This window comes from Tachypleus tridentatus, chromosome 4 (genome assembly GCF_004210375.1).
Source record: "Tachypleus tridentatus isolate NWPU-2018 chromosome 4, ASM421037v1, whole genome shotgun sequence".
NCBI lineage: Eukaryota > Metazoa > Arthropoda > Merostomata > Xiphosura > Limulidae > Tachypleus > Tachypleus tridentatus.
The window spans coordinates 118,999,888-119,026,319 of NC_134828.1; the positions used below are offsets into that span (position 1 = coordinate 118,999,888).

Here is a 26,432-nt window from a genome sequence, read left to right on the forward strand (position 1 = left end):
GTGCTAGACTATCAGTCTCAGAACTTTCCAACATGTTCGCCCTTTCAGCGTTATAATGTTACGGTCAGTCCTACAATTTGTTGGTAAAAGAGTAGCCCAACACTTGGCGGTGGGTGCTAACGACTAGCTCCCTTCTCCCTAGTCTTACACTGCTAAATTATGAACAGTTAGCGCAGATAGTTCTCGTGTAGAGTTTGCGTGAAGTTCACAACAAACAAAGGACAGGTTTGAGCAGTCGTTTTAAGCGTTTATAGTTAGATGTTGTTTACACGCTAATTTTAATTACATTCATGTTTATGAAAGTTAAAATTTTAGTTGTAAAATTATGTCTACATAATATTCTACTGCAGTAAACGTGTTTGCTCTTTCAGTTTCATAAGGTATTTTCTTTACCTAATTTCTTTGTTGACTGGTAGATTAGTCCTACGACCATATTATTTTATGAAGTTATTAATCAAAAGGTTGTTCGACTGTTTTAAATTGTTATTAACTAAGGTGTAAAAATGTGGACACAGAAGGGATTGGGGCGAAACTTAGAAACTCCTTTCTAACTAAATTACCAAACTTGTAGACCACTAAATCTGGATCAAAACCACGTTTTGATCTTCTTTACAATACGACGTTCATATATTTACTACGTTTTGATCTTCTTTACGATACGACGTTCATATATTTACTACGTTTTAGTCATCTTTAAAATACCACGTGCATGTATTTACTATGTTTTGATCATCTTTAAAATACGATGTTCATGTATTTACTACGTTTTGATCTTCTTTAAAATACGACGTTCGTGTATTTACTACGTTTTGATCTTCTATAGAATACCACGTTCATGTATTTAATACGTTTTGATCTTTAAAATACCACGTTCCTGTATTTACTATGTTTTGATCATCTTTAAAATACCGTCTTCATGTATTTATGACACGTTGATCTTACTGAAACATATTTATATATATAATAACACGAGTGTTAATATACTTTCCGTAACTTGCAGCCGGAAAGCGGAGATTTAACACCAAAGAAGAGCAGCAAGAGAAGTGAATTGAGTCTGGATCGTAGCTTGTCCACAGGCTTTACTGTACCTCCAGTCGCCATCCCTCGCGCCATTCACCGCCATCCCAAACAGGTAAACTACGCGGTCTATAACGGTCAGGTATTTGTGTGGTGATACTGGATGGCTCACCATTTTATCCAGTTTTGTGTGACCGAAGACCAAGTGGTAGAAAACCATTGAAGACGTCGGGGAGTCGCATGTGTACCCATCTGGTTTTATGTTCATGAAAATATAAAGGGTTTAACATGCATTACGTGCTCATTTGTTATATGGACTTGTATTATATGCAACTGTTGAAAACGTTTGTTGATAAAAACTCACAAAATGTATTTGTAACGTTAGGTTTGTAATATTAGTAAGAAAAACCATATAACCCATGTTTTGTAATCCCCAGTGCCAGATGTGGGTCCAGTAGGTTCTTCACATATAATGTAATCAGAAGATTAATACAGTTCATTATGTTACGTGTATATTTGTATAGTTATAACACTCGCTCTGTTGTATTTGTATAAGAACATTAATAAAGTTATTTTTTTATTTTATTGAAATACGAAACATGTTACAACTATTGTTACACTTCTGTTAATTAGAGTTCCACTGGTTTGTGAGCATACAAACACTTCCATTTTTCTAAATATGAATGAAACAAGTTCGAACTCAATTGATAAATTATACGAATAATTTAGTCTTTATAGTATTAACAATAATATTAATGTAATGTTAAATAGGAATGTTTTATTAACATTTTCACATACGTAAATAAATTAATCTTGTACATTTGTAGAGTCATTTAGATACCTATAAAACAATTCTTGTATTTATATACAAATTATCTTTGTATTTTAATTATATTGAATATGTAAGTCATACAAAATTTTTTTATGATGCGAAGTTTTTGTTTAACTTACGATTTTCTTTCTGTCTATTTCTTACTATTTTAACTCCTGTTAAAATTATGATTTTCTGGTTGTTTATTACTCACTGTTTGAAGTCGTAATTAACTTACGAATTTTTTGCTGTTTATTACTCACTATCTCGTGTTGTTTCTTTACGATTTGGTGGCTGTTCAAACTTTGTTAGCGTTTCATGGGTTGAATGGGAGCTGTTGTAGTTAAAATGCCCTAACCTTGACCTTTGATCCCAGTGAAGTTACACCTATATTTAAAAATTGTCTAATGCTCAGACATATTCGCGTGGTCGGTGGTTCTAATTACACACACTCTGGAATGGTTAACACTATTAAACATTTCATATGCTTGTTGTTTGTTTCCGGTAACTGGTATATCTAACTCTGAGAATGTTAGAACTTAGAGAAACAAAATACGCTTTCTGCTGACATTGGATACCACCTACAGTTCTGTTTGAATAAAAACAAATTAATGAGTTTAGTCTCTACAAGAGGTTAGTGTACAATAATAAAAGAAATGAACTCAACACAGTGGCAGAGCTTTTAAAACTGAAATTTAAATAAGGTTAATAGACATTAATATATATACATATTTAACATTCATATGAAGTTTTAACGATTGCTTTCACAGAAATAGTCATCTTTAAACAAAGTGTCACTATTTATGTAACATAATAGATTTGAAAATATTCGCATTGTACCCTACAGAAGATTAGGGATATTAGGATAGCACTTTCCCAATACAAAAACAAATGTAATAAACAGTGGAAAGCGTATTGTGCATGTGGAAGTGGTTTCTTCAGTCTTTCCTTCCTACCCTCACTGTTGTGGAAGCTGAGAGACCTATCTTACGGCTGTAAATATGAGATGATTCGACCTTTCACTCCACAGTACCGGCGACCTGCAAGTCTAACATCTAACGAGAGAAAACTACTTGTCAGTTTGGAAGGAAAACTTTCTCCTCGCGATGGGGTTGTGTTTGAGGTAAGCCAGCAGGATAGTTTCAACATGTTAAAATATTGACAATGACCAGTAGAAACGTTACAGCTAAGAGAAGTATTAATTATGAAACGGTTCACTGACTGTACGTCCGATGATTTATAACAATAATTAGGTGGGCACAGCATAAATAGCCCATTGTACATCTTTTAACAACAAACAAGCATTATTGGACCTATTCAAGACATTTTCAAAATGTATAAAGCTTAATTACTTTGTTAATAAGTAATATAATTTGTGTATGCACGTGCGTGTATTAGTTTATTATAACCTAACAAAACGCAATAAAAATAAATTTAAAAAATAATAAACAACGGACGCTGTACTAACTTAATAGATCCTAGGGTACGAACTATATATAAAGTTACCCTAGGTTTTGGAGGTGACTGAAGAAGTAGAACCCACGTTACGGTGGGGATACATCGTCTATCACTCTTAGTTTCCATTCGCCTGTCTTACATAAAGAAGTAAAAGAAAGGAGTGGCAATAGATATAAAAATAGAAATCAGGAGGGCGAGATGTGGGTGCTCAAGCCCATAACATCCCACATCTATATCACCCTTCAGTTGTGGGAATGTGACTACTCTCCACTGCTCTGTTTACTTAACTTTATCAGTATTAATTTTCTGTAATATATATATAACACGGAGTTTTAAGCAATCCTGCACTGAAAGTAATAGAAACAAAATTAAATATAATTAAAAAACAATTCATTAGACACACTATTCTCTGTAATGTTATAACATATATTACTTGTTTCGTTTTCTTCTGGGCGCTCATCGTTAATAGAGCACTTTGTTATTATTGATTATGGTTGGACTCCAATTTAAAGTACATGACGCTTAGAAATGTTCACTTTAGCCTCCAGTAAACAGTCCAGAGTCTTCGAATAAAATATTATTCAAATACAAGTAGAAATAAAGTCAATACACTAGTAGCAGTATATCACTTGTCTCGATATTTGTAATACATATATAGTACTAAGTAGTTGTTTTTATAAAGTCAATACACTAGTAGCAGTATATCACTTGTCTCGATATTTGTAATACATATATAGTACTAAGTAGTTGTTTTTATAAAATAATTTAATTCATAAACTGTTTTCTATGCAACAAATAAATCCAACCTTGTCTCTCTACAATTCTAAATAACTGTGTACATTTCGCTATCAAATAAAGAATACAATATCTTGTGTGAACTTTAAATTAGACGTCTTGTATTTCTTTCAGTCTTTTTCAGTAACAGCTTTTAACTTAATTCTAAATATGTTAACCTATATTACAGCATTGCAACCAAGGAGATGGGAAACGTAACTATAGTTCAGATACAACCCGGACCTACGTCAAATCTCTCAGTGAAAGTGACAAGGCGAAACTGGTTCGTAACTCAAATTATAAGAATACAATGAAGGATACGGGAGACGAGTTGGCAAGTTTAATAACTTTTACAGTTTTATTATTAAGTCAAATATGACATCCTTTTATATGAAAATTTAAAGCTTAATGGTGCCTCAGCAGTAAGCCTAAGGGCTCATAAAATTATATCTATGATTTTGATAGCCCCTGCAGGCGTAACACAAATTGCCTTTTATGTAGGATTGCGCTTAATAACAAAGAAACATTTCTTACAGTTTCAACAGAATAATGTTTAATTGTTAAAATAGCCCAGTAGTTAGGACGCTCTGAGGGTGCTCACAATCTGAGGGTCGCGAGTTCGAATCCTCGTCACACCAAACATGTTCGACCTTTCAGCTGTAGGGACGTTATATGTAATGGTCAATGCTATTACTCTTTGGTAAAAGAGTGGCCCAGGAGTTGCTGGTGGATGGTGATGACTAGGTGTCTTTTCTCTAGTCTTTCATTATTAATGCAAATAGTCAAACTAGAATATTTTATTAAGTTTCGTAATGAATGTGGGGAAATGTATTGTAAAACTAGCTGGAGTACTGGTGCCTTAGACTGAAGTTATACAAAAGTTGCTTTCCTTATATGTAATTATATAAACATGTAAACACGTCTGTTAAAACTACAAAACAAAATGTGAAACTGCAAGTCTGTATGGACCCAACAAGACTTCATGTCAAATGTGATGAAAATGACCATAACAACTGTAAACTTGTATGTATGCCCCATGGTCCCAACGAACCTCCATACCAAATTTGGTGAAAATCTGTCTACAAAGATCAAATTAGTGGTAAAAACAAAAACGCTCATAAAACCTGAACATTTGTACCCACACATGGACGTAATAAACCACAGCATGTGAAGTAGTTACATGGACTCACAACAGAGAGTAGTTATATTTATATAGATGCATTTTTAAGAATTATTTGTTCAAATTATGTTTAAATGAAACCATTTCATAACTCTGTTTAATGTTGTTTATTCAGATCAATACATTTATTTCTATTTAAACGTTTTTAAAAGTATATAATTCAAATACTTGTTTTTGAATTTTGCGAAAAGCTACACGAGGGTTATCTGCGCTAGCCGTTCCTAATTTAATAGTGTAAGACTAAAGAGAAGGAAAGTAGTCATCACCACCCACTGCCAACTCTTGGGCTACTCTTTTACCAACGAATAGTGAGATTAACCATCACATGAGGTGAGCATGTTTAGCGCGGCGGGGATTTTAACCTGTGACCCTCAGATTACGAGTCGATCGTCCTAATCACCTGGCAACGACGGGCCGTATTCAAGTGCAACTTGTACATGAAATATATTGTTTTGGTTCAATACCATTTTAGTTAAATTTACATAAAGACGTATTCCATCGAAATTCGAGTTTTATACTTCAATTAATCGAGTAACTGAGCATGTCCGTATTGTTTATCTCTCAGTTTGTTTTCTAATACATATCATGAGTTATGTGTTAAGTACTATGGATTTATACTTACTATGTTAAATACTATTTTAATAAATTAAGAATTGTTTTGGATATTACCAGGTCGTCGCAAGTTCCGAAATAAAACATGATGATATGATAAGATTACACAAAGACAGCCGTAGAACTTATGACAGAACGACCCCTCCTATCTCAGCCCATGTAATTACAGTTAACAAAGATGACCCTCGGTCAAAGGAAGAAGATAAAACTAGCAAGGTAGACAACCACCCAGAAACTAGTGCTCCATACGGCAACACTAGTCAATCTACATCTCAAGAGAAACAATGTTTGTCTGCTGATGGCTACTCCGGGTCAGATGATAGCAGATCAGACCGTCAGTTTTTAAACTTGGAAACTATGGAAAGAACCACCTTTCGGTTAGTTTATGGCTACTTGAACCAATTACAACTACTGTGGTCAGTAATCGAATAGGAAATTGTAGCTTGCATGTTGACAGTTTATGAGGGAACACATAGTGTTTGTTGATACTAATATAGTTTTGTATTCATAAGGGCTTGAGAAAAAATTTTGAAAGAGTGTAGTAGATAAGAAAAAACATAGCTGAGAAAATCCATAAATATAATTACTCTGTGATACTCATGCTAATCAATAATATACTAATTGAGAAAATAAACTGTAAAAAGGTTGTATCCATACACCAGTAGTTGATTTTCAGTTACTGTTTCTACAGCCTGTCCTCAGAAGCTGGAAGATCCTGCGATGAAATGACTATTCAAGCATCTCTTCGTCAGTTTAAAACCATATCAGACTTAGTAGGTTTCTCTTCAGTATATTGGCTGAACATATATAAGGAATGTTGTATATTTAATACTTTATTAGAAGGAAGAAATAATACAGTGTGTTTGTATAAACCTCAAAGCTGGATTGAAGGAATATAACATTATTGTTTAAGTTTGTGGAATATCATGTCAAGAATAATTGATTGCCTTTTAAGTTGTATTTTATATTGCTAATACTGTTAATATTGTTTAACCCTCTCAAAATGTGTATCCTCACTTTAACCTTGTCATCCTGTTTAACTTCAGATTGTGAGAAAGTCATCGCAAACAATGAGGAAAGTGTTAAATTATCTTTCAGTCGAAATAATTAGATCCACTCACATCTTAAATTATCTTACAGTCGAAATAATTAGATCCACTCACATCTCGTTTTGTCAAAGAAACATTTATTATGTCACAGATGTAGCTTTCATTTTACTTCTTGAATTACATAATCTAGTTTAAACCAATGACAATATGTGAAACATGTATAATGTGAAAGTGGTTGAATCTTAGCAGTATAATGCATTTAACCTTAAGCCCAATGAGTGACAGAAAGGTAATGTATCACGTGAGTCAATAAGACTTATAACACTGAACTGTTAATTAAATAAAATACACAACATTAACCTTGCTATATCAACAAAAACTATAACACCAAATGAACTAAATCAATAAAAAATATTATTTTAATTCAGATAAATCTAATTTAAAAATAGGCCAGGATTTAATGTATTAAAATAAGAAATGGTTTGTTATAATTCATACTTTTAATGTATTAAAATAACAAATGGTTTGTTATAATTCATACTTTTACAAGTTATAAGAGCAGGATTTTTTAAGGATTTTTTTATTCTATAAAATCTTTTTTACTTCAAAAACTACATGTTTCTGAAGTGAATTGAAGCTTTGAGTTGTAACTAAGTTTTCATCATGATTCTTTAAGCATGTGATACACTTCAGGTGTATAATATTTCATTCCACGTTTCAAAATATTTAAAACAAAAATTGTAGTTATTACATATGACATTCGATAAGCATGAATTAGGTTGCTTCTAAATAACTGACCTAGAGTGTAAGAAACATAGTGCATGAACAAAAATAGCCTACTGTAATAAGTGGATTAAATACGAAAAACTAAGAGCAAAAACCAGTTTACTTTATTCTGTATTAACACATCACAGTTATCTTACAATTTGTTCAAAGTTCTCTTAAGATGTGGAACTTTTAGATACAGGGTGTGTGTAAAATCATTTCATTTACATTTAGGTTGATACTTACATGGATCCAGGGGAAGGTGCAGCTGATGTCAGTTGTGTGAATCCTTTGTTACACACTGACGACGTGTTTAAGTATGAGGTAAGTACGATTTCCCTTTCAGGTGGTCAAGCTTGTTTTAAAGATTAGAGTGCTCAGACCATGAATCTGAGGGTTAATAGTTTGTGATCCTTTGTTGCAAAACACGCTCCACACTTGGAGACCGTATAAGTTAACTTCTACTATTCCATTAAACAAGTGTAGTTCAATTTTTTGCTGGTAGGGTTGCTGTTAACTAATTACATTCCCTCTATATCAAATGAAAACTTTTTAGCCGTATGAATGAAAGTAATATTTCTTTATATAACGGTATTTTTCTTACCATGTGATACAAATAAGACTCAAGTTAAACCATAGCTACAGAATCTAGACACTTCAAGTTTTTTCAATGGTGAAGATGTGTGAGAGATGTGAAAATTTGTCTTGTGATGTTTAGTGACGTTATGTGTGTGTAATTTTATCCAGATAAAAACAAAACACTGTAGGTGAAAAACAACTGAAAAGATGCTTATGAAATAACAATTATTTTGAGATTACGTGTTTTATAGGTCCCCCACTCCAAAAAAAAATTACAATTTTAGTTGTCATACAAGGTTAAAATCAGGCCTAATTCATGATATAATTTTATATTACATTTAATACACTCTTATTATTATTGGAAATTCCTCAGGGACTACATTAAGAAAAAAAGTGTTTAAAAACATATGATGTGTGAATCTAATGTCTTAAGATAAATGTAACAAAATGTTTTTAGACATACATATATGTAATAAGTATGCAGACAAGTAATTATGATTCTGTAAATTTTACATTGGTTTAGATGACATTCAAGTTTTAATATGATATATAGAAGGGTTATGTTTAAATATTACAGACAGTTTGTTCATGTACTGAAGTGAAATAAAAACTGAGAACTTTTTCCATTCATCAATCACTCTCTTAAATTAATTGAAGTCAAAATATTTTAAAGACCAATTGCCCTGTTAGAAAGATAAAAATGTGTTAGTTGAAAATGAAACAGTATGAATTTTAAAGAATGTCTTTTAAATAGTCAAAAACTATCATTACGTTTTCTGTAATTGTTCTATAGTTTAGGATGAGAAAGTATGTACAATAGGAACTTGCTGAATTGTGTAGACACCTTTTTTTTTACCCACTAGGTGTTATTAAATTATGAAATCTAGTCTCTATGTGTTCTTATGCCTTATCTTAGTAACTGTTTGCCTTACTTAATACTATGAAAGATATGAGAAGTTTTACATACAATTACTCTGGTGGTAAATATATAGTGATATATTTGCTGCCCTTCCATGAAGTTAATGTGTAGAAGGCTGTTTTCTTAAGATACCAATATAATGAGAAGAATTTATCTGCATGAAGAATACCCAAAGCTAAAGTTTCTTGTCAAAACTAAAGAGTCAAAGGATCAAACTAAAGAGCCAAATGACCACTCTAAAGACCAAAAATATGAAACTAAAGAGCCAAATGACCACTCTAAAGACCAAAAATATGAAACTAAAGAGCCAAATGACCACTCTAAAGACCAAAAACATCAAACTAAAGAGCCAAATGACCACTCTAAAGACCACAAACATCAAACTAAAGAGCCAAATGACCACTCTAAAGACCAAAAATATGAAACTAAAGAGCCAAATGACCACTCTAAAGACCAAAAACCAAATGACCACTCTAAAGACCAAAATATGAAACTAAAGAGCCAAATGACCACTCTAAAGACCAAAAACATCAAACTAAATAGCCAAATGACCACTCTTAAGACCACAAATATCGAACTAAAATGCCAAATGACCACTCTAAAGACCAAAAATATGAAACTAAAGAGCCAAATGACCACTCTAAAGACCAAAAATATGAAACTAAAGAGCCAAATGACCACTCTAAAGACCAAAAACATCAAACTAAAGAGCCAAATGACCACTCTAAAGACCACAAACATCAAACTAAAGAGCCAAATGACCACTCTAAAGACCAAAAATATGAAACTAAAGAGCCAAATGACCACTCTAAAGACAAAAAACATCAAACTAAAGAGCCAAATGACCACTCTAAAGACCAAAAATATGAAACTAAAGAGCCAAATGACCACTCTAAAGACCAAAAACATCAAACTAAATAGCCAAATGACCACTCTTAAGACCACAAATATCGAACTAAAATGCCAAATGACCACTCTAAAGACCAAAAACATCAAACTAAAGAGCCAAAAGACAAAACTACAGAGACAAATGATCAAACTAAAGAGTTCATAGCTCAAACAAAGGAGTCAAATCATTAAACTACAGAGTCAAAAGACCAGGCTAAAGAGTCAAATGATCAAACAAAGAGCCAATAGATAAAGAGTCAAAAGATCAAATTAAAGAACTAAATGATCAAACTAAAGACCTAAATTATAAAACTAAAGAGCTAAAAGATCAAACAACAAAGTAAAAAGATCAAACCATAGAGCCAACAGATAAGGCTAAAGAGTCAAAAGTTAAAAAAATAAGTTCAAAAGATCAAACTTAAGTATTAAAAATCAAACTTAAGAGTCAGAAGATTAAATAAAAGGGTTATAAGATCAAACTAAAAATCCAAATAATCAAACCAAGGAGCCATAAGATCGAACCAAAGAGCCAATAGATCAAATTACAGAATGAAAACACCAGACTAAACAGCCAAAACATCAAACTTAAGAGCCAAAGATGAAATTAAAGGGTCATAAGATCAAACCATAGAGCCAAAAGGTCAAACAAAAGAGGTAAAAGATAAAGCTAAAAAGTAAGAAGATAAACCATATTTGTAACTATCAAAAAACACTTTCATTGTCATTAAAGCAGTTTCTTGTTTTATAATAAACTCTATTTTATTCCCCTATGTTCCTTAATATAGTTTCATATGTAGAATAAAAAAATTTCAAATATTATTCACATTTATTAGCTTCAACATATCATTAAGTTATATTCTTCATTCACTTAATATACTTATTTTTAAAACAACCACAATTATTTCACAGCCAGGGTGAGTAGCGTACCCATATATTGAAGGACTGAAATATTTAAAACACCAACAAAACACCAGACATTCAATATGATACAGTGAGTACTACATCAAATGTCTAAGAGTGGCTTACTGGTCATTATTTCATTTATGGTTTGCAGCCTGTTATTGCATAAACATGGTCAGCTGAATGGGGCCATGAGGGCATTAAAAGGTTAAAAGTCACATTACATTATTCAATGATACAAGATTACCTTAAGATGAAGCATCCTCTAGTCTATCACATCATAATTAGGGACAGCTATATGCTGGTAATCGTCATACAATTCTTCACATTACTTTGAATAAACAAAAGTTTGAACTATGAAAATCTAGATTAATCACAATGTAAGCAAACCTAATTGTGAAATTCAAAAAATATATCACTAGAATCTTTTGGCTCAATTTTGTTTTACATCAACATTATATCTGTTAACTGGATCTTTTGGTTCAGATTTGTTTACAGCAACGTTATATCTGTTAATAGAATGTTTTGGTTCAGATTTGTTTACATCAACATTATATCTGTTACCAGGATCTTTTGGTTCAGATTTGTTTACATCAACATTATATCTGTTACCAGGATCTTTTGGTTCAGATTTGTTTACATCAACATTATATCTGTTACCAGGATCTTTTGGTATAATTTTGTTTACATTCACATTATATCTATTTCTGGGATGTTTGGGTTCAGGACTGTTTACATCAACATTATATCTGTTACCAGGATCTTTTGGTATAATTTTGTTTACATTCGCATTATATCTATTTCTGGGATGTTTGGGTTCAGGACTGTTTACATCAACATTATGTCTATTAGCAAGATCTTTTAGTTGTTGTTTTATTTTACATCAACATTATTTTCGTTACCATTTATTTTGGTGGAAATGTTCACGACAAGTAATGGAGTAGGAAACAAGTTACTATATTATAATGGATTATATTGTGTTTTCTGCGAGAATTGTTCAACAGGAAAATACTATAGTAATCAGAACTGTATGTTGTTATTGCAGGACCAGAAATTAGGCCCTAAAATTCCACACATTGTCCTTCCTAAGGCTCAGACAAAGGTAAGGTTGACATTTTGATCTTGCAAAATAACACAAAAATTCGATTTCATGATTTACAACTTCGAAAGAATTAATGATAGTATTTTACCAAACCAATTATAATTTTAAAGTTGTTAATTTTGATTTTTAATAACGTAAAACATATTTGTAAAAACTTACAGTTTCAAAATTACAACGCCCAATTGGCGACTCAGCAGTAAGCCTGCAATAATTTAACTCTAAATTCTGAATTTTAATCCTAATATAACAAATATTTTTGATGTTTTGTGTGAACAAATAAAAAAATGAGGTTTATTAAACATACTTGATAATATGTTTTATAAATTTCAGAGGAATAAGAAGAGTTATGCGTCAAGCGAAGTTCCATCAACCGTAAACGGACAGCAAATATCTCACCATGATTACCGACTAGCGCCCTCTTTAAGAAACCAAGTGAAATAAACTCCTACTGTATATTAATATTTTGAAATTACAAGGACAAACATTCCATGCAAGATGCTAGAAAACTAAACTCGTAATACCTTTTTATAAGTTAATTTAAACACGTGTACAGTAAATCAAGGTTTAGGCTTAAGGACAGATCTTTAAGATTTCGAGAGAGAGCTGGAATTGATCGTAAGAAACATTTTTTTGATAAATCGTTGAGTTAGGCCTTGTTAATATTTTTCATACGTGTATATAAATATGCATGGAATGATCGATACTTGGCTTGCTCTTACTTAAACAATGAAAAAAAAACCAATAAATTATCATTACAGCATTATATCTTACCACGAACAGCATCAGTGAAGTAAGTCTTCTAACTTGGTAATTTTATCTTTTTATTTGTGTCTGTATATTATATATATATAAAACAAAACCAGAAAGGTAACTAATTACTAGTTTAATTTATTAATTTATAGCTGCTAGAACTAATAACAAAAGCATGTAATAGTATTATTGGACAAATGTTTTCTTCAAAATTTAGTGGTTTGTAAAAGTACAACATGACATGGAGAGATATTATGAGTGCAGATACCATAAGAGCACATTTAGAAATAACATGTATAAACGTTTTATTTATTAAAAGTTAAGAGTAAGTTAAAAATGCGAATATATTCATTATTTTTCAATAAAGTATTAAGACGTGTTTGTTTTTACAGTTTTTTTTAACCTAATAAGACGAAATATATTTACCATTGTAATAAATTGTGCTCTCTGTTATATGTAGTGAAAGTTTTATTGAAAAACATTAAATGTAAAGTTGTACGTGGTTTTTAAGCTTCCACTTTATGCAATAAATTTATTCAAGAATGACATTTTACCACATCGAGAAAAACATGAACTAATGTGACGTTTGGTAATCGTGAAGTACGTGCTGCCCTCTGGTAGCACGAAAAGTATAATCGGAAGTAAAGTTCTTAAACAAACACTAAACCGGAGATAATTTGATTTTCTTTAATTTATAACACTGCACCAGTAACTTGTCTGGGAATCTGTCATATTTTATCCATCGGGGCAACTGTTTTACTTCACACACTCACTTCAGCTTAAACGTACAGCAAAATACTTGAATGAAATACATGGCCCAAGAGCTTCAATGAAATTACATTTTTCTAATTATAATACATGGAAATACATGAATACATGTAAAATAATAAAATACATGGCCCAAGAGCTTCAATGAAATTACATTTTGCTAATTATAATAAAATAAAATAAAACTTTTTTTTATCCATATGACTATATTATCTATGCTTAAATTATATTAATTGTATTAGAGAACTTTATTTGGTTTGCTCTTAAAGTATTTGTATTTAGTTTTGAGTAAGCTACGGAGACAATACATCGTTCACTCTATCCTTTCCAGGGTTACAAATATCTTTAGGTCAAAGACAATCTTTTGAACATTTTTACTTACAGCTAGTTACCAGTGGTAAGAGGCATACATCCTACATTAGATAACATAAACTGAAAACTATGGTAAATGGACAGATACAAAAATCCCAAGGTGCAATTAGCAGCATGATTAACATTATTAATGTGTCCTGTAGTCTAGCGTGTGGTAACTGTGTGTTAATCACATATAACCTTTTTGTCTACCTGTAGGTATACATATTGAGTTATAAATAAATTTGAGTGAAGAAACATTTCTTTAATATTTTTCCTATATTATTATATTTTATTTTAATAGAGTTTAAAATAATATTGAAAGTGTATAAAACCATTTCAAGCACATGTTTTGCTTTATATATTAGTTCAGTAACGAAATTATGATAGTAATTATTACCAACCAACAGTTTGAGCCAACACATTGTCGATTATAAGCTGTTATTCGTTTATTTAGCAAGATTTGTCTGTATGGACGTGGTGAGACAACATTTCCAGTTTTTTGTAAAGAGATGCATAGAGGGAATGACATCAAGTTCAACACTCATATGCCTAATATGTGAAACATGTTATTTGTAGTGAATAAAGGAATGACTCTGTAGTTTACTGCAAATAAAAGATTTATGTATTTACAGCCCTAATGTTAGTTTTAACTTATGTGTAGTATAACCAGCTCATCTTAATAATGTATATAATGTAAAAATTCTGTTCCACCCCTGTATATATATATATATATAACTTGTCTATTTTATTCATACTTTATGTTGCATAACCATTCTTTTTCACTTATGTTTATATAATATAACAATTCTATTTCACTAATGTGTGTATGTATGTGTGTGTATATATATTATAACCATAAATTTTAAGCCATAAACAAAACACATTAAAAGTAAACATAATACATTGCATATTTTTAAAAAAAATTCCATGTTGTATCTTGTACCCTAGAATCTTTTTTAAAATATGTAGTGTGTTATGTTTAATTTTAATGTGTTTTGTTTATGGCTTAAAAATTTATGGTTATAATATAATTAATCAAAGGTTGGGATTTGCTGTTTTTAATGGAGTCCTTCCTCATAATTTTGTTTACTTATTTGGCTTCTTATGTAATTATTTAATTTTACTATACATGTGTATATAGTGTTAGATGTACAAAAGTGTTAGGTTAAACGTAAGAATTGCTTTTCAGGCTACTTTCAGAGAACAATGGAAGATAAATCACAGTCGAATCTCAGTGGAACTGCTTGAGTTCAGCAAACAGTTAATATTTTATGAACCCCTCTTTTACTGCAAACAGTCCTTCAGGCATTGTTGAACATATTTTAAGTGTTTTTTTGGGATTTTACCCCCAATGTCTCTAATACACGAGTTTCTGAAGAAGTAACTTTTGATTTGTCAAGTTTTGGTATATCAAATCTTGGATTGGGGCTCTGTGGAGGCCACAGCAACATTTGAATGACTCCAGCAGCTTTTTTATTAGCTAAGTAATTTGAATCAGTATCTAATGGTACTTGTACTGGTCCATTGTTCCATCTATTTTGCAAATATCTCCTGTTGCCTCAACAGAAAAACACCCTAACACTATCAAACTGCCTCCCTCATGTTTCATGTTAGGTGCTACACTTTAAAGTATCTTCTACCAGCTTCAACCTAAGTTTTGAACCAGATATTTCAAACTTGGATTTATCTGTCCATAACCACATTTTCCAATAATCAACAGTCCAGTTTTTGAACTTTTTAAGAAATTTCTGTCTCATGATAATATTTGGAGATCAAAGTAAAGTTTTTTTGTTTTTATTTTATTTTCTACACAACCAGATATTCCATTCTTGTTGAGGTTTCTTGATACCGTAGATCTGGACATTTTTCTATCATTCGGTACACGGTTGTTTACGTCATGCTTGAGATGAGTGGCAGCCTTCCTTATGTCCTGAAGGCTACTTAAACGAAGCTACTTAATATCAGTATTATTGAGTTTAGGTTTTCTGCCTCTTCCTTTCCTATTTTTAAATTTACCTGTCTCAGTATTATGACCTAGAATTTAACTTGACAGTGTTTGAGAAGCATTTAAACTGTGCAGCAATTTGTTGGAAAGACGAACCAGCATCACATAAAGTTGTTACATGAACATTCTGATCTACTGACATTTATCTACATATTTTGGATCATGGCGTGATATCAAATCTTAATATATAGTGTTAAACACTCATTTTATCCAGGTTCATTTGTGTAGTGCTATTAAATCAATTTCTTCTAGCATTTACCAGTACTATATAATAACTCCTTGTTAGCTTCTTTCTATATAGTGAAGACTCTACATGGGTTACCATGACAGTTATCTCAGACCCTAAATTTAATCAGTATGTTTATTCAAACCGAACCATTACAACATACATACCTTTTAATGAAATATATGGGATTTCTAAAGAGTGATAAATATTCTCACACTGACTCGTTCAGTTGTCAACATGAATCAGTGAATTATTACCATAGTGTTGAAATTTACTTCCTGTAATGATCCTCTCGGTGTGGATTCCTGTACATGATGAGGGGCCTCCAAGGGAAGGTTCTGTTCTTTCAGTTTACCTCCACTGGGATCTAAACATCCACCCACGTGTTTGCCGTGCGTGGCGACCCGTGAAGGGGAGAAGAGGATCCTAGTGGTTGAGGGGTCCAACCCTAACACACCACTTTGGCCTTGAATTCCTGTAGACGGGCGGCCTTTAGGTGGCCCCCCTTGGGTCAATCGGCTGGTCCACTTGGGCAAGAGTCAACCAAGTACCAGTGTTGGAAGTTCTCAACGGGTGTTGTGGACATTCTGTCTGATGCTGGTGTTTGGGTATAGTGCTCACGAAACCCTGGCGTTGCTGCAATGTCCTTGCATGACATTGTAGTACGTCCTCTCGTAGGGTTCCATGGTGGGTGGGGTCAGTAGATACCGAAATTTTCCTTTTTTCCTATGGATCCTCCAACAAAAAATTTAAATAAAATAGTGAAAAAACAGTCAATAGGTAAACGACCACGTCTTGAAGACTCTGAGCAGCAATCTTCAACATCTGTAACACCTGTACCCCATTTTCTTATATTAAATTCTCTTTCAGAAAAACCTTTAGGGCAAATTTCCCCCTATTTTATTCAGAAGGGACTAGAGGGACTTGCTGGCTCTCCAAAGTCAGTAAAGAAGCTTCGATCTGGAGACATCTTGGTTGAAACATCCACATCCCAACACAGTGAATTCCTCTTGAATTCAAAGGCAATTGGGGATGTACCTATTGAGGTTACTCCTCATGCTACCTTGAATTCATCACGAGGAGGTATTGTTGAGAGGGATTTGAAGAACGTCCCCGAGTCAGAGATTCTCGCTGTTCTCTCTACTCAAGGAGTTTCTGCAGTGAGGCGCATCTCCACTCGCAAAGATGGAGTTACACTGCTGACAAATATCCTTGTTTTGACATTTACATCACCACGTGCATCTGCCACCATCAAGGCAGGTTATCTAATTTGCAGGATACGGCTGTACATTCCAAACCCTCTTCGATGTTTCCAACGTCAGAGGTTCGGCCACTCAAAGATGTCCTGTCGTGGTTCCCTGACATGTGCTCGTTGTGGTGGCAAGGATCACGATGCTTATGAGTGTCACACGGACCCACATTGTGTCAACTGCAATGGTTCCATTCTTCCTACTTTCGTTCTTGCCCAAAATGGTTGGAGGTAAAAGAGGTGCAGCGTTTGAAAACAACTCATAACATTAGTTATCCTGAGGCTCGGAAATTGTTGTCTGCCACTCCATCTCGGACATATGCTACTGCACTTCGTTTCACAACTACAGAGTGCAGACAGATCTCTCTGTGACTCCAAGAGAATCGTTTTCAAAACAAATGAAAAGCCTTTTGAGTACATGGAGGGGTGGCACTATTGGTTGATCAGCATGTGCTCACCCTGTCTTTGTCACTCAACACACCCTTGGAGGCTGTAGCCATCCGTGTTTCCTTGGGTCATACCATCACTGTTTGTTCTCTCTACTTGTCCACTGGAGAGACATATGATCAATCAGACCTTGATGCTCTCGTTGAACAGTTGCCGTATCCATTTCTAATCCTGGGGGACTTTAATGGACATCATATCCTCTGGGGAAGTGCTGTTATTGATAGAAGGGGTTTCTCTGTAGAACGTATGCTCTCTGATCACAATCTTTCTCTTTTCAATACTGGTTTTTTCCACTTATTTTCATGCACCTAGTCAGTTCTTTACTGCTGTTGATCTCTCAGTTTGCTCCCCTTCATTATTTTCCCATTTTTCATGGAGGATTGACAATAATCCACTAGGCAGTGATCATTTTCCTATACTCTTGAGAGAGACTGGCCGTGGTCCATGCCACCATACCTGCGTGCCCCGGTGGAAGCTGGATCAGGCAGACTGGCCCACTTTCACTACTCTCGCAGAACTTGATCCTGCCATCGTGAGTCAGCCATCAATAGACGACTGTGTGGCAGTGGTAACTGACTGTATTACACAAGGAGCTGCTCAGTGTATTCCTAAAACCTCGACACGTTTTCCACGATATCCTCGTCTGTGGTGGAATCCTGCTTGCCACTTCACACAGAAGGCTCAAAAATGGGCCTGGGATACTTTCCGTAGATATCCCACACTTTTGAACCGCATCGCTTTTCAATGGGCTCGTGCACATACTAGGTGGGTAAGACGTCAAAGCCAGAAGGAATCTTGGATTAAGTTCACAACTAGCATATCTTCTACCACCAGTTCCAAAGTCATATGGGACAGGTTTCGAAAGGTCAGTCGGCACTACAATTCTGTCCCCCTCTCCATCTTACTCCCTGATGGCCAAGAGGTAGCTGATGTCCAGAGCAACGCCGATACTCTAGGTGAAAGCTTTTGCTGAGTACCTAGCACTTCTGCTTGTTCCTTTACCTTCTTGGCCATCAAGCCTCGGGCAGAGCATTCACCTCTTTCCTTTTGAACTAACTATCTCTTTGACTATAATTGTCCCTTTACACTGGTGAAACTGAAAATGGCCCTTCATCGGTCTGGCAGTACATCTGTTGGACCTGATGATGTACACTATGACATGCTGTGCTATCTCTCTCCTGCTTCTCTTGATATTCTTCTAATTGTTTTTAATCGGATCTGGCAGGAGGATGTTTCTCCTGATGCCTGGCACCAGACTATTATCTTATCTTTCTCTAAACCTGGGAAAGATTCCTTCAAACTACCGTCCAATTGTTTTGACGAGCTCTCTCTGTAAGACCTTAGAGAGGATGGTTAATGCTCGTCTTGTTTGGTTCCTTGAATCAAACAACCTCCTCTTGCTCACCCAGTGTGGGTTCCGACGACAGCATTCTACTACGAACCAACTAATTCGACCTGAAACATCAATCAGAGAAGCCTTTCTCAAACGCCAACATCTTGTTTCAATATTCTTTGACATTGAGAAGGCTTATGACACAAGGTGGAGGTATGGCATTTTGCAAGACCTCCATATATATGGGTTACGTGACCATTTACCCATGCTTATTAAAATTTTTTAATGGACAGAAGATTCCAAGTTCGTGTGGGTTCGACATTTTCCCATTCTTTTGTACAGGAACTTGGGGTCCGTCAGGGCTGTGTTTTGAGTGTCACACTTTTCAGTATAAAGATTAATGTCATCACTGAACAACTCCCTCTCATTGTTGCAAACTGGCTCTATGTCGACGACTTTCACAGCTCGTGTTAGTCGTCAAACATGAGATATATTGAGCGGCAACTACAAACTGCCCCCAATCGTGTACTGAAGTGGACTACAGTAAACGGATTTAATTTTTTTCTCTCTAAAACCGTTTGCATGCACTTTTGCCGCCAACGGGGTATCCATCTTGATCCTGAACTCCGTATCGGTGAAGTTTTGCTGCCAGTGGTCCCTGAGACTAAGTTCTTGGGGCTTATCTTTGACCGTAAGCTGACCTTTATACCACACTTAAAGCAGCTACGGGTCAAATGCACAAGAGCACTGAACATCCTCCGTGTCCTCAATACTGCCAGTTGGGGAGCGGATCGATGTTCTATGTTAAAGATATATCGTTTTCTTATTCGATCAAAACTCAACTATGGATCAATGGTCTATGGCTCTGCTAGACCCTCGGCCTTAAAGATGCTGGACCCCATTCATCATCAAGGACTTCAACTCTGCAGTGGGGCTTTCCGCACCTCCCCTGTTCAAAGCTCATGCATAGAATCTCATGAACCTTCTCTACACCTCTGTTTGCAACTGTCTTTACTATATTCTTTGAAACTTCGTTCCTTACCAAAGCATCCCACCTGGGGATGTGTTTTCCTTCCTCGGTGGGCCATACTTTTTCAGAACAGATAATCTGCCATTGCTGCTTTTGGCCTTCGCATCCAGACACAATTGGATGAATTGGGTCAATCCTTGGATAACATTGCAGAATCCACTGGTCAGCCCATCCACCCAAGGCTTATTACAGCCCCCAAATGTGACCTTTCATTAAGTCATCTGAAAAAGGCAGATACTCCCGATTGGAAGTACCGTGTTTTATTTACTGAACATCTTTCGAACAATCATTCCATTCCAATTTATAACGGATGGCTCCAAATCAGGTAATTCTGTGGACTCTGCCATGGTTTGTTGCAGTTCAGTGGTTGTGCACAGAATCCCATCTACAGCTTCTGTGTTCACTGCTGAACTGTACACCATATCTCTTGCCCTGGATCTTATTGAAGCTGATCAGTACTCTGACTGCACTATTTATACTGACTCCCTTAGTTCTTTGCTGGTCTTGGAATCACTTCACATTTTCTCACACCCTGTTCTCGCTGATATTCAAAACTGACTGGCCTATTTCTCGTTAACATCTACATCTCTCCAGTTTTCCTGGATACCAGGCCACGTTGGTATTCGCGGGAATGCGCGTGCAGACATGGCAGCTAAATCTATCTGCTCTGGCACTATCACCACTGTGCCTATTCCGTACATGGACTATGGTCCTGTATTCAAGGCTCGGCTCCGTGCCAGCTGGCAGTCCACTTGGAGTGAGCAACGTGACAACAAGCTTTTTCAAATAAAACCTTATATTCGGCATTGGCCGTCTTGCTTCCGTAAAGTTCGGAAGGAGGAAGTTGTTCTAACTAGACCATGCATTGGTCACAGTTTTTAACTCATTGTTTTCTTTTATGTGGAACTGATGCACCAGTGTGTAGTTTGTGTAACACTCAAATCACTGTAAGCCACATTTTACTTTCCTGCCATCGTTACGACTCTGAACGACGGCACCATTTCAAACATGTTCTGTCCCAGGGTTTGTCTGTAACATTGGACAGTGTTATTGGTGATGGTGACACTGTCCACCTTGATAAAGTCTTTAGTTTTTTAATGGCCATTAATCTTTTTAATCTCATTTAATTGTTTGATATTTATTCATTACACCTTTTGAATTGTGGTTCCCTTTTTACTCTCAATCTCTCTAGTTCAATTTGACATTGTAAAATGACCAGAACATTAAATAACTCTACACCAGGACTGAAAAGGCCAGCTTCAGGTGACTAACGCTGCTGTTTGAACTATCCGTTTGAACTACCCGTTAGTCGTCCTGGCGAGTTGCTATTACAATTTTGCTTCATGTATTTTAACACTTTTATTACTTTACCTCCTGGTACTGGCCATAATGACACATAACCCAGAACCAGGACTGGAAAGGCCAACTTCAGGTGACTGACGGTGGTTCTTGTTAGTCTTCCTGGCAGGTTATGATCATTACCATTTTGCTAGAGTAAGTACTTTACAACTTCTTTTACTCTGCATTCTCTCTTAACATTGTAGACTAGATGTCAACATTGGTTTTATGCTTTTTCTGTTTTTCAATGATGTTTTGTTTTACCTTCATTCCCTTTTATGTATTTTACTACATTTACTTTATTTTTACCTTTTTACTGGATGTTTGATACAGATAGCCTAGCTGCTTTGTGCCATAAAACACTAAATCAACCAATCAATCAAACCTGTAATGATATGGAAAAATTAGCCCTAAAAAATTGAAAGATGGCATATTTTCTTGTCCTAACACTTTTGCTGAGCACTATATACAGATAGTATAACCAGTATAATTCACTCCTATATATGTATATAGTATAACCATTATCTGTCATTATGTATATATATAGTATAACCAGCATCTTTCACTGATGTATCTACAGTGTAACCAGCATCTTTCATTGATTATCTACAGTGTAACCATCATCTTTCACTGATGTATCTACAGTATAACCAGTATCTTTCACTGATATGTGTGTGTGTATATATAGTATAACCACTATTTTTCACTATGTATATAGGTACTATAACTATTATTTTTCACTGGTGTATGTATAGGTAGTATAACCATTATCTTTCACTATATATATATATAGTATAACAATTATCTCTTACTGATGTATCTATAGTATAACCATTATCTTTCACTATATATATATATAGTATAACAATTATCTCTTACTGATGTATCTATAGTATAACCATTATCTTTCACTATATATATATATAGTATAACAATTATCTCTTACTGATGTATCTATAGTATAACCATTATCTTTCACTATATATATATATAGTATAACAATTATCTTTTACTGATGTATCTATAGTATAACCATTATCTTTCACTGATGTATATATGTGTAGTATAATAAGTATGTTTTAATTGTGTATACATAGTATAACCTGTATTTTTCACCTGGCAAGGAAAGGTGGTCAGTATCCAAATCAAAGAAAGTCTGAGAGAACTGTATTTAAAACTGACAGTGTTGAGTTTTATTACTTACAGAACATCAGCCTTAAAATAATTAAAAACTGAATGCAGTTCTTTTACTGACTGTGTTAGTTAAGATACTATAATCAACACTTTTACTGACTGTGTTAGTTAAGATACTATAATCAACACTTTTACTGACTGTGTTAGTTAAGATACTACAACCACTTTTACTGACTGTGTTAGTTAAGATACTTCACACTTTTACTGACTTTGTTAGTTAAGATACTATAACCAACACTTTCACTGACTGTGTTAGTTAAGATACTATAATCAACACTTTTACTGACTGTGTTAGTTAAGATACTATAACTAACACTTTTACTGACTGTGTTAGTTAAGATACTATAATCAACACTTTTACTGACTGTGTTAGTTAAGATACTATAATCAACACTTTTACTGACTGTGTTAGTTAAGATATTATAACCAACACTTTTACTGACTGTGTTAATTAAGATACTATAATCAACACTTTTACTGACTGTGTTAGTTAAGATACAATCAACACTTTTACTGACTGTGTTAGTTAAGATACTATAACCAACACTTTTACTGACTGTGTTAGTTAAGATACAATAACCAACACTTTTACTGACTGTGTTAGTTGAGATATTATAGCCAACACTTTTACTGACTGTGTTAATTAAGATACCATAACCAACACTTTAGTTCACTCTTCTAGTTCAGATACCATAACCAACATATTAGTTCACTCTTTTAGTTCAGATACCATAACCAACACATTAGTTCACTCTTTTAGTTCAGATACCATAACCAACACTCTAGTTCACTCTTTTAGTTCAGATACCATAACCAACACTTTTTTGTCATGTTTAGTTAAGATACTATAACCAACACTTTAGTTCACTCTTTTAGTTCAGATACCATAACCAACACTTTTTTGTCATGTTTAGTTAAGATACCATAACCAACACTTTAGTTCACTCTTTTTGTTCAGATACTATAACCAACACTTTTGTTCACTCTTTTAGTTAAGATACTATAACCTGCTCTTTTGTTGACTGTATTAGTTCAGATACTATAACCTGATCTTTTGTTGACTGTATTAGTTCAGATACTATAACCTGCTCTTTTGTTGATTGTATTAGTTCAGATACTATAACCTGCTCTTTTGTTGACTGTATTAGTTCAGATACTGTAACCTGCTGTTTTGTTGAGTCTATTAGTTCAGATACTATAACCTGCTCTTTTGTTGACTGTATTAGTTCAGATACTATAACCTGCTCTTTTGTTTAGTCTATTAGTTGAGACGTTGTAATCTGTTCTTTTATTGACTGTATTAGCTCAGATACTATAAACTGCTCTTTTGTTGACTGTATTAGTTCAGATACTATGACCTGCTCTTTTGTTGGGTCTGTTAGTTTAGATGCTGTAATCTGTACTTTTATTCACTGTATTAGTTCAGAAACTATAACCTGCTCTTTTGTTGATTGTATTAGTTCAGATACTGTAACCTGCTGTTTTGTTGCGTCTATTAGTTCAGATACTATAACCTGCTCTTTTGTTGACTGTATTAGTTCAGATACTATAACCTGCTCTTTTGTTTAGTCTATTAGTTGAGACGTTGTAATCTGTTCTTTTATTGACTGTATTAGCTCAGATACTATAAACTGCTCTTTTGTTGACTGTATTAGTTCAGATACTATAACCTGCTCTTTTGTTGACTGTATTAGTTCAGATACTATAACCTGCTCTTTTGTTTAGTCTATTAGTTGAGACGTTGTAATCTGTTCTTTTATTGACTGTATTAGCTCAGATACTATAAACTGCTCTTTTGTTGACTGTATTAGTTCAGATACTATGACCTGCTCTTTTGTTGGGTCTGTTAGTTTAGATGCTGTAATCTGTACTTTTATTCACTGTATTAGTTCAGAAACTATAACCTGTTCTTTTGTTGATTGTATTAGTTCAGATACTATAACCTGCTCTTTTGTTGACTGTATTAGTTCAGATACTGTAACCTGCTGTTTTGTTGCGTCTATTAGTTCAGATACTATAACCTGCTCTTTTGTTGACTGTATTAGTTCAGATACTATAACCTGCTCTTTTGTTTAGTCTATTAGTTGAGACGTTGTAATCTGTTCTTTTATTGACTGTATTAGCTCAGATACTATAAACTGCTCTTTTGTTGACTGTATTAGTTCAGATACTATGACCTGCTCTTTTGTTGGGTCTGTTAGTTTAGATGCTGTAATCTGTACTTTTATTCACTGTATTAGTTCAGAAACTATAACCTGCTCTTTTGTTGAGTCTTTTAGTTGAGATACTATAGCCTGCTCTTTTGTTGAGTCTATTAGTTCAGATACTATAAGCTGCTCATTTGTTGACTGTATTAGTTCAGATACTAAAATTTGCTCTTTTGTTGAGTATTATTTCAGATGCTGTAATCTGTTCTTTTGTTGACTATTAGTTCAGATACTAAAACCTGCTCTTTTGTTGACTGTGTTAGTTCAAATACTAAAACCTGCTCTTTTGTTGAGTCTATTAGTTCAGATGCTGTAATTTGTTCTTTTATTGACTGTGTTAGTTCAAGTTCTCTAACCTGCTCTTTTGTTGACTGTATTAGTTCAGATACAATAGCCTGCTCTTTTGTTGTGTCTATTAGTTCAGATACTAAAACCTGCTGTTTTGTTGAGTCTATTAGTTCAGATACTATAATCTGTTCTTTTGTTGACTATTAGTTCAGATACTAAAACCTGCTCTTTTGTTGACTGTTAGTTCAGAAACTATAATCTGTTCTTTTGTTGACTGTATTAGTTCAGATACTAAAACTTGCTCTTTTGTTGACTGTATTAGTTCAGATACTAAAACCTGCTCTTTTGTTGTGTCTATTAGTTCAGATACTATAAGCTGCTCTTTTGTTGACTGTATTTGTTCAGATACTAAAACCTGCTCTTTTGTTGACTGTTAGTTCAGAAACTATAATCTGTTCTTTTGTTGACTGTATTAGTTCAGATACTAAAACTTACTCTTTTGTTGACTGTATTAGTTCAGATACTATGACCTGCTCTTTTGTTGGGTCTGTTAGTTTAGATGCTGTAATCTGTACTTTTATTCACTGTATTAGTTCAGATACTAAAACCTGCTCTTTTGTTGAGTCTATTAGCTCAGATGCTGTATTCTGTTTTTTATTGACTGTATTAGTTCAGAAACTATAACCTGCTCTTTTGTTGACTGTATTAGTTCAAATACTGTAATCTGTTCTTTTGTTAACTGTATTAGTTCAGATTTTCATGCTCTTAAATATCCATCACTGAACTACACACTTTCTTGTCAAAAGAGCCTCCATTACCTTATTAGTTCCTGGACCTATGATACTAAAGATGTTATTGATACTGTTATTAATTAGACCTTATTAGACAGAGGGAGCTACCTTTCTTATCTACTCTTTATCGTAATACAGAGTAAAAAAAAAACACCTTTCACCGTGCCATTACACAAGACACTTATGAATATTGGTGGGCAAAGTACAAATGGCTCGTTTTGTAGTTTTGTGTTTAACAACAGAAAACTAAACAATTTTGTCGAAAACGTTTTTAGATGAAAGGAAAATATTATAATAAATTACAAATAATGTTGATAAATGAACACAGATAACCCAACTATAATGTATCGATATTTATCAGTATATTTGTGAAATAACCAAGAGCTCATTCGTAATGC

General features: G+C 34.0%; 2 protein-coding genes across 3 annotated transcripts in view; both read left to right on the top strand.

Annotated features, from left to right (window-relative positions):
* LOC143249952 (uncharacterized) overlaps positions 1–1,608 on the top strand; it is a 107,889-nt gene extending 106,281 nt beyond the window's left edge. For both annotated transcript variants that reach the window (XM_076500586.1, XM_076500587.1), the window contains one exon: positions 1,001–1,608. In XM_076500586.1, the coding sequence (XP_076356701.1) occupies positions 1,001–1,174 (174 nt within the window). In that variant the 3' untranslated portion in view covers positions 1,175–1,608. The remainder of the gene's footprint in view (positions 1–1,000) is intronic.
* A 369-nt stretch (positions 1,609–1,977) lies between these two features.
* Positions 1,978–14,631, top strand: LOC143249953 (uncharacterized). Its single transcript, XM_076500588.1, has 7 exons — positions 1,978–2,951; positions 4,251–4,394; positions 5,913–6,229; positions 6,544–6,625; positions 7,901–7,990; positions 11,998–12,054; positions 12,385–14,631. The coding sequence occupies exons 1-7, from the start codon at positions 2,835–2,837 to the stop codon at positions 12,493–12,495; spliced, it is 918 nt and encodes a 305-aa protein (XP_076356703.1). The 5' UTR covers positions 1,978–2,834; the 3' UTR covers positions 12,496–14,631.
* Positions 14,632–26,432: the final 11,801 nt, after the last annotated feature.